At 46.0% G+C, this 14,791-nt stretch overlaps 1 protein-coding gene across 17 annotated transcripts in view; it reads right to left on the bottom strand.

The window, feature by feature from the left end:
- The window catches only part of Cacna1d (calcium voltage-gated channel subunit alpha1 D), a 313,753-nt gene that overhangs the window by 116,559 nt on the left and 182,403 nt on the right, over positions 1–14,791 (bottom strand). For 12 of the 17 annotated variants that reach the window (XM_085687761.2, XM_087906194.1, XM_048421267.3 and 9 more), the window contains exon 8: positions 12,534–12,637. In XM_085687761.2, coding sequence (XP_085543887.1) covers positions 12,534–12,637 — 104 coding nt within the window. Of the gene's footprint in view, positions 1–12,533; positions 12,638–13,213; positions 13,318–14,791 lie in introns of all 17 variants that reach the window. The other 5 variants (XM_085687762.2, XM_087906190.1, XM_048421275.3 and 2 more) reach the window with 1 other exon arrangement.

Raw genomic sequence — 14,791 nt, 5'->3', positions numbered from 1 at the left:
GAAGGCACAAGGGGTAGGGGCTACACAATTAACACTTGCCTTCTGAGGGATGCAGGGGGCCAGCTTCCCCAGAATATGACCTTTAGGAGGATGTGCAAATGCTGGCACACAGAATTAAGTGTTAAAGTATTTTTCAAATGCTTCTGGTAGTTTGGATCATATTAGAGACGGATACATTCCGTACTTAAGAGATTTTAGACAGGTTGTCATTGATTTCTCTTTTAAAGCCACAAGAGTTAGAAAAACATACTTTTTCATTGTTTAAAATTTTAATTTTTAAAGATTTCATCTATTTGTTTATTGTTTATGTTGGAGTACATCCCATTCCGGGCATGTGGAGGTCAGAGGACAACTTGTGGGTGTCAGTTCTTTCTCTCTACCACAGGGGTTCTGGGGAGTCAAACTCAGGTTGTCAGGCTTGGTGAGAAGTACCTGCTGTGTCATCTTCAGACCCTACAGAAAGCTACTTTATTAAGAGTCAATCTCTAGAGATTTATATAAAAAAACAACTTATGCAGTTCGCCCCCATGTATGTGGGGGCACCACAGGCATCCCTGGAGCCTCAGACGCCAGAAGAAGGCATTAGATCCCCTTCGCCAGGGGTGCAGTTATGAGCTGCCATGCTGGGAACTGAACCCAGGTCCTCCGGGAGAGCACCACATGCTCTTAATCACAGAGCCATCTCTCCAGCTCTGTTTTGCGATTCGGTGAAATCTGTTTCATAGCCATGACGTGGCTGTTCTGTTTGTTCTGGAAAAGAACAGTACATGGCGTTCTGATAAAGTCAGCCAGGTAATTAGTTGATAGTTATTGACCTAATTGTAATCTGGATACTAGCTACACTTGTTGCTTGTCTTTATCCCCTTACCCTATCAGTGACGGACAAGAGATCCTGAACAGCTCCATCCACATTTGTGGGCTCACCGAAGTTTCTACTGAATTCTGACAGGTTGGCTTTCAGAACATTGTATCTGCTACTACAAACAAGCAGTACTACTGCATCTTGTGAACTGTCCTGGTCATCACAGGATCTCTTCTTCCTTTCCATCCCTGTCCCTCCATCCATTTGTCCCTCCCTTTCTGTCTCCCTCCTCTCTTCTCCCCATTGCTATAAATGCTCCTTGTCATGAAGTCCTATTGTCATGACATTTAATATTAACCTCACTCCTTTGGAGTCCATATCAAATTTTATGACGCCTTGCGTTTTCACTCAGTCTAGCAGTCTCTGTCTTTAATAAATGGCACGGTCACTTTCTCAGCACTGGGTTATTGACGAAGCAAGCTGTCCACTGTCTTGCTGTTTCATCTGTTTTGTTTGCTTTTTGTAAGTTCTCACTATATAGCTCCAATTAGCCCCGAGCTTACAATCTTCTTGCCTCAGCCTAGAACTTCCAGCATGAGCCACCGTGCCTCGTGCTGTCTGGTTTTTGCATGTACTGCACTTGCTTGGTCCCATTTCCTCCTCTCCTGACGTACTTCGGACAACCGACAGCAGCTCAGTACCCTGCCTCATCTCCTCTACAGCTTGTGACCTTATTTTTAAAATAGTAAGACTCATAAGCATCCTTCCATTAGCATGGCAATCCCTAATTCAGAGTTTCTCCAATGGATGTAATATGTTAAGGATTTCACAACAAGAAGATTCCCCTTAAGCCCCGCCCCCTGCTGCTCTGTGGTTCCCTGTAAGCCCATGACACTCTCCACAGTAGCAAGATGCTACTTTTTACATTAAATGATGTCACTTCAAGAGATTTAGAAATGAGAAGAACCCTTTTATCTTTCCATTTCTCATTTTGGGTGCTTATTTCTAAAGTATGGGTTTCTGCTTAAAATTAATTTTCTTTTAGCACGAAGAGCTTTCTTTAACATTTCTTATAGTGTAGATATGATTTGTTGATCCATTTTCTTTGCTTGTATTTAGAATATTTTTTTGCTTCATTTTACTTTTTTTGATGAGTAGTTATGCTCCACAATTTTTTTTCAGCTCCTTAACCATTTTTCCTTGTTTTTCCAATATTGGGGCTTGAACCTTGGGGCTTTGCACATGCCAAGCAAGCCCTCTTCCACTGACCTATACCTCCAAATCTTTTTCAGTTCCTTAAAGATGCCATTCCATTGAACAGTGGGTTGTTTTTACTATGTCCGAAAGAGAAGTCAACAGATTTTATCTTATTCTAGCATGTAATGTACTTTTCCCTACCTAATTTCATCTGTGTCTGTGCATGGACGTGTTAGTATGTGTGTGACATAAGGGTGGGGGCCAGAGAGCATCCTAGGGGTCAATGCTCACCACCTAACTTCCTTTAAAGTATTATCTTTAACCTTTGGCCATCTGAATTTGATGTGCCTAGAACTGGTGTTCTTTCCCATTTAGTAAATTCATTTTATTTGCATGCACTGACTTCCCCGTCCTCAGCTGGTCACTTCACACCCACCAGCCTGCCTTTTCTTGCCCTGCGTATCTCTAAGTCTTCACTCGACTTTTCCCTCCAGTTCGCAGTCATTCCCAGACCCGGTGTGATTCCTCTGCTGATGTGTGCTGTCCGTTTCTCTGGGATGTGTACCTTTCCCTTCAATTCTTGGACGGCTTTAAAGCAGTGACTTCAGAATCAATTCCCTACTGACTGGATACGTATTAGCTATCACCTAGAGCCGGGCTGCCGTCATCTTCTGATGCGCGTCTCTCGTCTCCCCTTGATTATGGGGTCTTCCCTGCTGCTTTTCACAATTTTTGACCATGAGATGAAATATCTGGGGGAGTTTTAACGAGTACAAATTTTTGTTTTGGCAAGGGTCTGATTTATTGGCCATTTGGCCTGGACCTACAGAAGCTTGATTTTTTTGTAGTAAAAAGTGGTTTCCTGCCAATGCCTTCCTTTCCTGAAACCTCGTCTCAAACACCACACATGCTCTTTAGGGTTTACTCAGTACAGCTGGTCAGAGGCCAGCTCTGAACTCTTCGGTAGCCGTTTTCTGGCAGGCTTCTGCATATGATCGGCACACGATTGGCTAAGCACATAGCCACGGACGTCAGAGCAGCTCTCTTCAGACTGCTGGAGCCCTTTCTCTGAAGATAACCCCTCACTACCCTGCCCTACGAATTCCAGCTGTCCTAGAAGCCCTGAATTACTCTTTGCCTCCTCAGCAGATGGACTGACAGGCTCTGCTGAGCTTTGCCGGCCTCCACAGCAATTTTTCAAGTGTTTGTAGGCACGAAGCCAGGAAATTCTGGAGCTATGGATCCCAATCCTGGGATGCTCATTTCCATTGTCTGAAAACAGTCATGTTGTATTTTGTCCTGTTTAATAATTCTTTATGGTGAGTTATCTGTGCTGGTGCCATTACACCTGGTGGCTGGAGGTGGCTTCCAGCAGCCTCAGATTGGCCTCTTCATGTCCCCTTTGCAATAAGTCCATTCAAATCACTGCAGCAATAATGCCTTTTATATGGAGATTTCCAGTATTCAACTAAGAAAATTTTCAAAATTCATAAAAGATTGTAGAACGAATACCACTGGTATGCCTACCAGCTGAATTCCACAAATAATATCTGCTGAATTTCCACTACCATCAATCTATGCCTCTCTCTAGATGACTGCCAAGTCATCCTCTCTCCTGGTACATTTTTAAAGGTATTCTGAAGACATTCAAATATTCAAATATCACAATTTTTATAAAATTTAAATATCAATTCTACTTTTAAAATTTTTTTGAAACAGGATTTCTCTGCGTAGCCCTGAGTATCCTGAAACTCACTCTGTAGACCAGGCTGGCATTAAACTCACAAAGATCCACCTGCCTCTACCTCCCAAGTGCTGGGATTAAAGACATGCGCCACCACTGCCCAGTTAAATCTCATCAATTCTTAAAATGAAAAAAATTAAATTTTTTTCTGTGATTTCTCTACACGTCAGCCATGACTAAAGCTTACCACAGGCTCCATCTACAAGAACACATGTGATCTGAGCTCTGCAGGCCAGCATGCCCTCCCTTGTCTCCCCTTCCCCAAGCCCTCAGGTCCTCAGTTCCTGCCATCCAGCTTTGTTTAGTTTCTCCAATGTCTTCTGCTTCTTCCTATTGTCCAGCCTTGATGGACAGCTCCGGCTCAACTGCCTCTCCCACCTTGCTTGCCTATGTGGCTATTATTCTTCTGCAGCTCTTCAGGACTGTCTCCACATGCCTCAGCCATGCACCAACTATGCCCACGGCATCATCTGTTCTTCTTTCAAAGCATTTCTAAGAGGTTTTTTTTTTTATCGTATTTGCCTTCTCAATTAAGCATGCTTCATAAAGACAAAAACTTCTTTTTAAAAATCACCCCTCTATAGAGCCCAGGTTGGCCTTGAACTTGTGATTCTCATGCCTCAGCCCCTAGACTAGAATTCCAGGCATGCATTACGATGCTGCTCAGGCCTCTACTTTGAACTCAAGATACTAACCCCAGTGGCTAGTGCAGGTCTTGGCAAATACGTCTTCCTCTGTGTAGACATTCACACAAATTATTCATGAGATAAACAGAAAAGCCATTCTTCTTAAGTAGAAGGAGAGGAGAGGGGATTAATGTGACCCCAACAAGACTGTCATTTCTACTCATCTGTTATGTGAACCTAACTAGATGGTACAGAAGGACTTCAGGGCCGCCCTCAGCACAACCTCCAGGCACAGTCTCTCCATTCCAGAGAACTGAAGAAAAGTTATTCAGAGACCTACACGGCTTCTCATGATTCTTCAGGGTGCTCAAATCCACAACCTGCCAATACTATACATCCATATCTCATTTGATTCTCAAAGATACAACTGTGAATTGCAGGGCTTTTCCTTAATTATTTATTCTTTTCAGGAAAAAAAAACTTTTTAAAGCAAATGTATCTTTGTGGAGTTTAGAGTAAACAACTTACCTGGATGATCTCCTCACAAGCCCCATTCCACACATCAAGCAACAAGGCTCTCTCTTGTGCTGTCTCGCACAGGCAGTGGGGACTCGTGCTTTGGAAGTGCACATATACGGAAATAAAATGAAAACCCAAGAAGAAACAACTGAAGGACTGGAACAACGAAAAGTTCCAGATATGGTAGACTACTATCTTTGTGTATACACCAAGTTCTACAATACCTGAGCCCCCAAAGGAAGTTTACCAGCCTGCATAAGAACAATGAACAGAAGAAAAAAATCTGGCAGAACCTGGAAGTAACATCTCAGAAACAGACGTCAATATGTTTCTCACAAGAAGCCAAATTATTAAACTCATAAACATCCTTTTCATTGTAGGAGTCTGTGAATGCCATCAACAGAATAAGGAACACGTGAAAATTATGGCTTTAATTTCAACTATGAAGGTATCACCAGTTTTGTGAAATCACAGTAATGAATTCTACTCCCCCAAGACTCGAGATCAACAGACTCAACAGTCTGTGCCGCAATACCGTCGCCCTCGGAAACCTTTTCCGTCTCCTAAGCTGTATAAACAAGATGATCCCAAGTGGAGAGGAGATCGCTGACGGTCTGCTTTGGACACAGCTTGCCATGGGCAAGATGGATGCCCAGGAGGTCACATGAGGCCAGCAGTGCCTCCCAGGTCCTCAGAGGCCTTTGCTAGGTGTTATCAAAGACAATGTGGTCAGGAGCAGATGACAGCCACAGCTGACAAGCAAATGCGCTCTACTCAGTCTGTTTCTAGAGCCTGGCTGCTGTCCACTGCTGTTGCCAGGGAGACAGACGTCAGCTTGATGGAACAAGCATCAGCGAAAACTTTCTCTTACCTCGTTTCCACTGATCCAACAGCCATTTCCATGGAAACAGCAGCTGCCAGCCAGTGGCAGAGAGGTTGCATTTACTTGTTAATGTCAGGTGTGGCTGGCTACCAGCCTGCACACTTCCGGGGACCATGGTGCTCATGGTACTAGGGTTCCTTTGTTAACTATGCAACAAGGAAGCTCAGGGTCCAGAGAAGATATGAATGTTTAGCTCTGTTCTTTACTAGAAAAGAGAAATTTCTATTTAAAGCCAAATTGGGACCTAATTTCTTACTTTACCAAAGCCAAACCAAGGAGGCTCCGAAAAGACTGTGGCTTTTTCTGGTACCCCAACCTCAGTGTAAGTTCCACTCACATGACCTCAAGGAGGAGGAGGAGGGCACCCCGCTAAGAGGATGAGTTTTCCAGACAGCCTCAACCAACCAAAGTGAAACTATGCAAATTTTTGGAGTCTTTTCCTTCAAGTGACCCTCAGGGATTACCCTGGCATTCTGGAAGCCTGGAGGGTACTAATCCTACTGAGAAGGGAAACACGCATAAGAGGTCTCAGCGAGGCGTTCTCCACATCCCCTTCTAAGACAAGCTCTTGCTCTGCAGCCCTGGTTGTGTGTATCACACTATGTAGGCAGGTTGGCCTTGAATCCTCATAGAGATCTTCCTGCCTCTGCCACCTGAGTGCTGAGATTAAAGGCGTGAGCCACCATTTATAGTGAAGACTCGACTTCCATGTACTTGCCAGTCATTGCCAGAAGGGTTTTGCTGTCTGAGACATGGATTCTTACCAGCTCAGCACACTACATTTCTCCTCTCCAGGATGGGATAACGGTTATCTCAGGACCTTGGTGCTATTCTTCTTTCCGAAGATGCAGATATACCAGGGGTGGGGACACCTGAGGGAATTCCGCTGCTCACTCTCTATCAGTACATCCCGGTAGGGAAAGTGAAGTTGTCATGAAAAATATGCAGCACGACTATTCCCAGAGCATATGTCTTCGTTCAGAAAATAGCTGCAAGTGATACCTCCTCCTCCTGGTGCGCTCTGCCCCACGAGCCAGTATTCGAGAGACACCAGAGATTTCCTAGCTCCCAATGCCATGAATATAAAAGGACCAGCCTGCCTCACCATGCTGCAAGCCTGACTCCATTCTGTCACAGCAGGTCTGCATATTCTCCCCTGTAGCATGCCCCACCCCACACCACTTGCTCTGTATACCATCAGTCTTTATCTGAGGAAGCCAAGGCTTCATGAAAGCAGCCAAGCTTTCCCTTTGCCTAGGCCTGATGGTTTGTGTGTTCAGAATAGAGTCTAGGAAGTGACTTTCAAAAAGATGAACTGTTTTGAAAATTGTCCTTGCTTTTTTTTCCCTCAATGTTTGCCTTACCCAGTTTGCACCCAATCTCCTCAAAGAGAGATAAACAGGCCTTCTGGTGGCTAATCTCCATTGTCAACTTGACTGGGCTTAGAGTGTTCAACAGGTCTGTCTCTGGCCTGTCTGTGAGGGTATTCCCAGAAAGACTTAATGGAGGAAGAAAGATGTACCCTGAGTGAAGATGGCACCGTCCACAGGCTGGAGTCACAGACTGAATACAATGGAAAAACACAAGCCGAGTGCAGCGTTCAAATCTCCCTGCTTCCTGAAACAGATGCAATGGAAACCGCTGCCTCACGCTCACTGTCAACCCGTCTCCACCACTGTGGACTGTATCCTCTCGAGTTACAGGCCCAAAAAGACCCCTCCTGCTCACGGTGCTTCTACCAGGCAATTTGTCACAACTACCAGGAGAGGAACCGGTATCGGCCTCTATTAGCAGTCAGTTTGGTGTCTGATTTTGAGGGAAGAGTGGGATTTAGGTCTTACCAGGACAAAAGACACACACACACACACACACACACACACACACACACGAACTTAATTTAGAGCCAAATGGTTTTGAAGTTACAGACACACGGGCTCAGTTTACTTTCAGCTTTATGTGCTGAAAGCGGGTTTATGAAGAACGTTTATTGCCTGACAACATACAAGGCCTGCTTCAGAAAAAATTATTTCAAATATTTTTGTGAGATGTTAGCAAAAGTCTTGAATTCCCAGAACCAGTGACAAATGACTTTAACCTATTATTTCAAGCAGACCCAGGAGGGAGCTTACATAGTAATATATTTTAGATGACTGCCTTACAACATTTACATACTTATAGAATAAAACATTTAAACAGATTGTATAGCTTTCGCACTAATACAAATCTGTCTTGGCCAACTGCTATTATTAGCTGGCTTAGAAAGGCTGCCTTATTCCAGATTGCCTATGCGTTCTTCCCAGAGCCTTTCCAGACCCCAATGGGGTCTACGTTCTGCAGTTCTCCAAAGGCTCCCTCCACAAAGTAGGGAGCAGCACCAGCTCCATGTGCGGACACCATAATGAGGAAAGTCAGCTCAAAGAGGGAAGGATTTGGCCCTAATCACACAAATGGCAAAAGGCAGAGAAGACTCAAACTGCAGTTCTGTAAGCTGGGGTGCTTGAGCACCGCCTTTGGAAATGTCCTTCCCTGCCACTGATGCGGAGGAAAAGGAGCCCTCACCACATACAATGCCAATAACAATGACTTTAGTCTGCACACAAAATATTTTACAATTGACAAAGAACTCCTATGTCCCACGGTCATCTGCTGGGGTGGAGTATGGGGTATGTGTTGATGATAAATATTCTCATAAGTTACTTCCTGGGAAATGCACAAACTCTCCTCTTAAGAATTTCCACAGAGCCCCCTGGGCTACCTCCGCTTTACCAGGGATGGGGCAGGGGTGGAAGAAGATCTGCAAACTGAAAATAAGGAGATCCTAGATGAGCAAAAGCCGGGAAAGCCTTCCTCACGCCGTTCTACATTCACTCTGTGAGGCAGGAGCAAGACAAGCTTCTTTCGGAAGAAGAGACTAAAGATCAGAGTGACTGAAACCCATTGTGAACACGGGATCTGGGTAGGGCCAGGTCTGGAGTTCCTTGAGATTTCAGAAGCCTAAGAAGTCTCCCTTGAGCACAGAGGTGTGCAGATGGCAGGTGGGTGCTGAAGTAGAGAAGCAGGCTACTGCCCATGAGTACCACTGTCCCCTGGAGAATCCCATGGCAACTCTATGAGACCAGGCACTGGGGTTCCACATACACTGAGCAAACCTTGAGAGGGTCAAGATGTAAGGGAACAGCCTTAAAAGTGAGCAGGCCCCAAGCTGCTAGAGAGCCAGAGGGAGAAGATAAGACACATCAACCACACAGACTTTAGACCTAACGGAGGCGGTCATTTCAGTTCTCTGCCCATCAGAGGATCATTCCGTCAAGGACAACCGAATAAGGCACAGCACTAGTTACAGGCCGTTCCAGCTCTTCCCGCAGTGCACCAGCAGCAGAGATGGTGTCATTCATACCCGTGCTCACACAGCATGCAGCTCACCTTAGGGAGCAAACAAAACGAAACCAACAGCATTTCCAGAGACACAGCCTTCAAAGGTCTTTAAAATGTGCAAACCCAAAACCAACCAAGTAGATTAAGATCCAATGGGATGTCACGGCTGTAGGCAAAGGAAGGGGCCACAGACGCATAAGCGGATATTTACAAATGGTTAACATCCAGGCATCCTGGTGAATGCTTGCCATCCCAGCACTCTAAAGGCAGAGGCAGGAGAATAGCCACCAATGTGAGATAAGGATGTACTGAACAATGAGATGCTGTTTCAAGCACACACACACGCGCACACACACACGCACACACACACGCACACACATACGCACACCACACTAAAACAAGCAAACAAACAAACAAACAAAAGGGTTCAATGTCAGACGCATCTGGTGTCACTGTGACTAGTGAGGCCACATTAGAATGGCATAATGCATGAGGTCTTGACTGACCTAGGATGGGATGCTTGGAACCCAGTGCTTTTGAGATCACGCTAGTCTGTAAGTCCCTTAAGGGCTGCGCCACAGACATGTCTCCTGGCCTTTTGTGTCCTTCTGGCTCTATAACCCCTCTAATATCAAGGCAACAATTCTAAATTTGCTTTAACAATAGCAACAAAAAATACAAATGGATAACAAGAGGGCACAGACAGGCAGATTAGTACAGGAACCCTCGGAGGTGGTGAGGTGGGGGAGGCCGGAGGGCGCAGGGGGTTTCCACTTGAAGTCCTCCACCCGGCTCTCCCAGCTGTAGCGCTTGCTGTACAGCTTGGGCTGCAGCCTGGGCCCAAGGCTGGAACCTGCATCTTAGACACCTTGGCACCCCAGGCCTCGGGCCCAGAGCCAGGCCCTCGTCAGGAATGGGGAGGATGCTAGCCAAAGAGCTTTGCAGACGCAGCTCTGACGCCACCCGAAGCCTGCCTCAGCATTTCTTACCCAAGTGGCTTGGGGGGGTACAGAGATAGGGGAGGGAGTGTGCATCCCCTAGGGGTCTGAGCACAGTGTGAGCCGACAGCTAAAAGCACCAGGAAGTCTTAGGCTTGCTTTTTCACACCGAAACATCATCTGGTCTCTCCTTCCTCGTTTTCATTTAATATAAAAATAACGCCTTTCAAAAACTTGCTATTTTCCTTCAAGATATGTTCGGGTAAACTGTTTGTTTGGTGGGGATGTGTGCTTTTTTAAACCCTCTAGTTTTGGGATCCTCCTACAAGGCTTCACGTTGAACCCATGTCATGATAATGAGAAGCCCCTGCCCCCATCTTCTGTTTTTAGCTTTTTAAAAACACCTCACGATTTGGCTGGCTTGTATCTCTGCTCCATCATGCCGGGGCAACAGTTCCTGCCCAGGGAGGGGAACTAAAGATAAGGCACGTCACTGGCACTGTTAAAATTAGTGGTTTCCATGGCCTCCGTCAGTTGAGTTGGGTTCAGGAGACATGGGGCGCCAAGGAACTCACGACACAGCTGCAGCTGATGGCCTTGTATGGGTAGTTCCTGTGGCAACGCTTCTGCAGCTAGAACCGCCACCCTCACCACACTGACCCCAACTTCAGGCCACCAGAGGCTCCAGAGGAAGAAGGTCTTGCAGCTGGATATGGAGGCTCATGTTTTCAATCCCAGCATTCAGAAGGGCTCTGTAGTGAGTTCTACACTAACCTGGGCTACAGAGTTAAGACCTTGTTCCAAAAATGAAAAAAAAAAAGAAGAAAAGAAGAGAAAAGAAAAAGAAAACCAAAATGAATGATAAAGTCAGGGAGGAAGGCCTTTTAAAGTTCCAAGTCTGTAGAAGGGAGCTGAGGTGGGTGCTGCATGCTCTCCTCCAGCCAGTCCCCACTCCCTGCTTCTCTCGCGGGTGGAGGGAGGCACTGCTTCTGAGCCTCTTCTAGATAAGGGACTTTCATGACTATGTTTCATGACGCAGAACTGACCACACTCAATTCATGGCAAGGCAGGTCTGGAGGAACACAAGGAAACGGGTCCAGACGGATAAGTGGGCTCTGCCTTCCGCTCTGAAAAAGACAGTATCTCCAAACATCGAGATAAAGCTCACTCTACTAACTTAGCAGCATGATGACATCGCGTCCCGAGATACAGCCTCTCAAAGAGCAAGATAAAGCAAGCGAGTAGATGAACTCACTTGGGATGAAGTCCATCAGTGTGATTTCCTGAGAACTTCTGGCTTCAATGCAGTGGCTAGGGCCAGAGGGGGGTATGGGCGCCTTCTGGGCTGCTCAGGGCAATGGCTGTATGCTGGGACTGGTTGTGTGTGTGCTGTCGGTGGTGGTGTTGTTTTTGAGTTAAAAGTTGGCTATTTTTAAAAAATTAATCCTTAAAATTTCAAACTGTACAGACCATAAATATTATGTGTCTAATTCTTAAGACAAAGCATTTTAAAAATGCTTGTTTAAAACTGAATACAATTCTTAATTAGATATTGTACTTAAGTTATATTTTAAGTATAAGGCAACAATACAGATAGAATTAAATATAATGATGAGAAACCCACAGCATTTTCCATGCCAAAATCCATCTCCCACTTATCCAAATGCTTCTGAGAGAGCCCCCAGCCCACCCTGATGGCAGTGCTTCACTTTCTGGGGTACCTCAGAGATGTTGAGATTCACATCTGCTTATGGGAGCTTTGGAATACCATCTCCCACCCTGGTGGGGCACAGCCCACGGCCCAAGGCTCTTCCCAAGCCCATCTCCCCTGAATGGAGAGTAAGTACAGAGATGGGCATTAAACAAAATGAATTTTTAAAATGGTGACCAAATGATGGGGACAATAAGGGCATGGGGAGCACGTGTGTGAATGCTGAACATCGTTCTGTATTAAGGAGAGATGAAAGCTGAATCAGACGCATAACTCACAGGGTGATAGCGGTGACAAGTCGAGCCAATAAAGGGTCCCAACCCCGGGGAAGGTGGGCTTTTTATGTACTAATCTAGGCTTGTTCACAAGCTCTGAAACTGCACTCTTCACATTACAGTGACTAGAGAAGGCCAGGCCATGTACTCGGGAGTGAAACCCACGAGAGACCACAGTCTCTCCCTGGGGGAGGCCAGGGCGAGGACACTTTTCTCTTACTGTAATTCACCTCTAAGGGAAACTGTTGTTCTGAGTTAACAGGGCTTGGCAAGCGTCAGAAACACAGAATCTCACAGACAGATACAGGCAGGAAGAATCACAGTTCAACCCAGAAGCAGCACACAGAGGGAACATCAGAGTCCAAAGGCATGCAGAGAAGCCAGCGGGGAGCAGCTGGGAGACAGGCAGGGCTGCCCCCCTGGTGGCAGCGAGAGAATGTGCAACACGGATCCAACTGCTTACCCACTAAGGACACCAAGAACCAGGTTAAGGACGAAGAATGAGCCAAGGATGATCAGACTAACAAAATACACCCAAGGCCATTCCCATCCTATCGCATCATTTACCTGTAAAATGTAAGGAGATCAGTTATCAGTTATCCGTTTACTAAAAGAACAGAGCCCCAGTTGCAGCTGCAGGACCACTCAGGGCTTTGGCTGAAGGTCAGTGTTCTAAGGAAAGGGCTCTGGCTCAGAGGAGTTTGGGGTGGGGTGGGGCTCCCTGCACAGTTTGCCTTGGGGCAGGGAGGCTGAGGTCTTCAGGAAGGGACTTTCCAAAGTCAGCCTAGACCACTCATTTAGCTAGTTTTGTGCCAATTAATGGGCATTGTATTTGGATCCAGACCAAGAAGGCAATTATAAATGTATCTTATTTTAGGACAGACAAAAGGCCAAGCAAGGGAAATTATTTAAATCCCAAGCAACAATACTGATTAATTAATTTCTGGTCAATAATCTCTCCATGGCTTTCTTTCATGACAGCTGGTGAAGTTCCAGAAAAGAGCTTGGTCTGGGGAGCCCCGCCAGAAGAGAAAGCAATACAAAGGGACTGGTACGCACCCACTGGCCCCTCCAGCAAAGGCTGTGTGGTCTTGGCAGCTGTCCCCAGGACTCTGCTTTCAAGATGAAAGAGATGTGGCTTACCCGCTCAATACACCAAGTACAAGATTTAGTACGAAAAATGACCCAAAGATGACGAGACTGACAAAATATACCCAGGGCAATTCAAATCCCATAGCATCATTCATCTGTAAGAAACAAGATGGGCTCACAGGAGCGGGTTAACGGAGGAATCTAAGGAGAGAGGGTCATGTTAGCGAGAACATTCTATACATGGAACTAAACATTTCCTTAAGACTGAACTCAGAGACAACAGTCAGCAGACATTCATCACACATTCCCAGCACACACAGGCACACAAGCACACCTGCACACACCAGAGAAGACTCATGGAGGCTTCAGGTCACACGGCAGGGCTTGGTCCTAGGTAGGGAAATGAACTGAGATTCGGTTCCATCTCAGGACCCTGTCCTGCTAAGAAGCTTCCAGGGGAGGTCTCAGTAGAAGGGAGAGCTAGTGCTTTCCCGGACCCTCGTGGCTGTTCCACCCCAGGAGTTAGCCCTAACTGCTTTTAAAATTTGGTAGAAAGTCTTAATTATAGAGTCAAACCTGTAAAATGTGACTCTATAAACTCCTAAAAAGAACCAAAACCCCCCAAAAAAACAAGAAAACAAAAAACTAGTTGGGCATGGTGGCACATGTCTTTGATCCAACACCTGGGAGACAGATGGATCCCTGTAGTTCTAGGTCAGCCTCGTTTACACTGAGGGTTCCAACCAGTCACCTATACAGTGAGACCCGCTCTCAAAATAAATATATCTCTAATAACTACTGTCTATTCGAAGATAATCATCCTGTCCGTCTAACCAAGGATGCCTGACCCTCCTCACCTTTGGACTATCTGCAGCCTGTGAACACAGGACCACCAAATAAACATGGGAACCAAGAAAGCATTTCCCAAATCAATAGTTGTCAATGTTCGGGATGCTCTGGGACCGGGCTTCTTTCTCAGTTGCACCCAGTAAAAGAATCAGGCTTTAATTGCAATCTGTCCCACCCCGACTCTGTGACCTAACAGGTGTTCTAAAAGGCAGGACCAGGCCAGAGAAATGGCTGACTACTTGGAAGAATTCAACTGCTCACTCAGGCATGGCCTCCTTGTCAGGAATGGTTTGGAAGTGAGCAGCCTGCACAGGGTTGTGTGATGGGTCACAGCTGGATGGACCTTTCCAGCAGTACAGGTCAGTCTTCCATGGGACAAGCGCCTCGCTGAGAAAGGAGATGCTCCAATGTTACCAATCAGGTAACAGGCCCTGCTCTGCAGAAGCACCCCGAACCTTCAGCCAGTCGATAATCCAGACAGGCCAAGTGCACTTCCTGTCAGGGGCAAACCTTAGGGGTTTTAAGCTCTGTGCCCTTTTGCCCATTATCTTCTTCTAGGTTTCAGCTCTACAGACAGAGGTTCATGCACCTCACAGTGTTTGCCTCATGCAGAAGCCAAACAGGAAAAGGGAACAGAAAAAAAAAAAAAAAGAACAACAGAAAAACCTAACATCTGTTGTTGAAATCTAGGGAGAGGGCATTAACTCCCTTATGAAACACCTGTTTGGCCACATGAAAACCGATGCGTTTAGTAGAACCCCTATCCATCTGCACATCGGC

Source organism: Myodes glareolus, chromosome 5 (genome assembly GCF_982192425.1).
Source record: "Myodes glareolus chromosome 5, mMyoGla1.1, whole genome shotgun sequence".
Classification (NCBI taxonomy): Eukaryota; Metazoa; Chordata; class Mammalia; order Rodentia; family Cricetidae; genus Myodes; species Myodes glareolus.
Note: the sequence above shows the minus strand (reverse complement) of the source record. Positions and strands in the feature narration are given on the sequence as shown.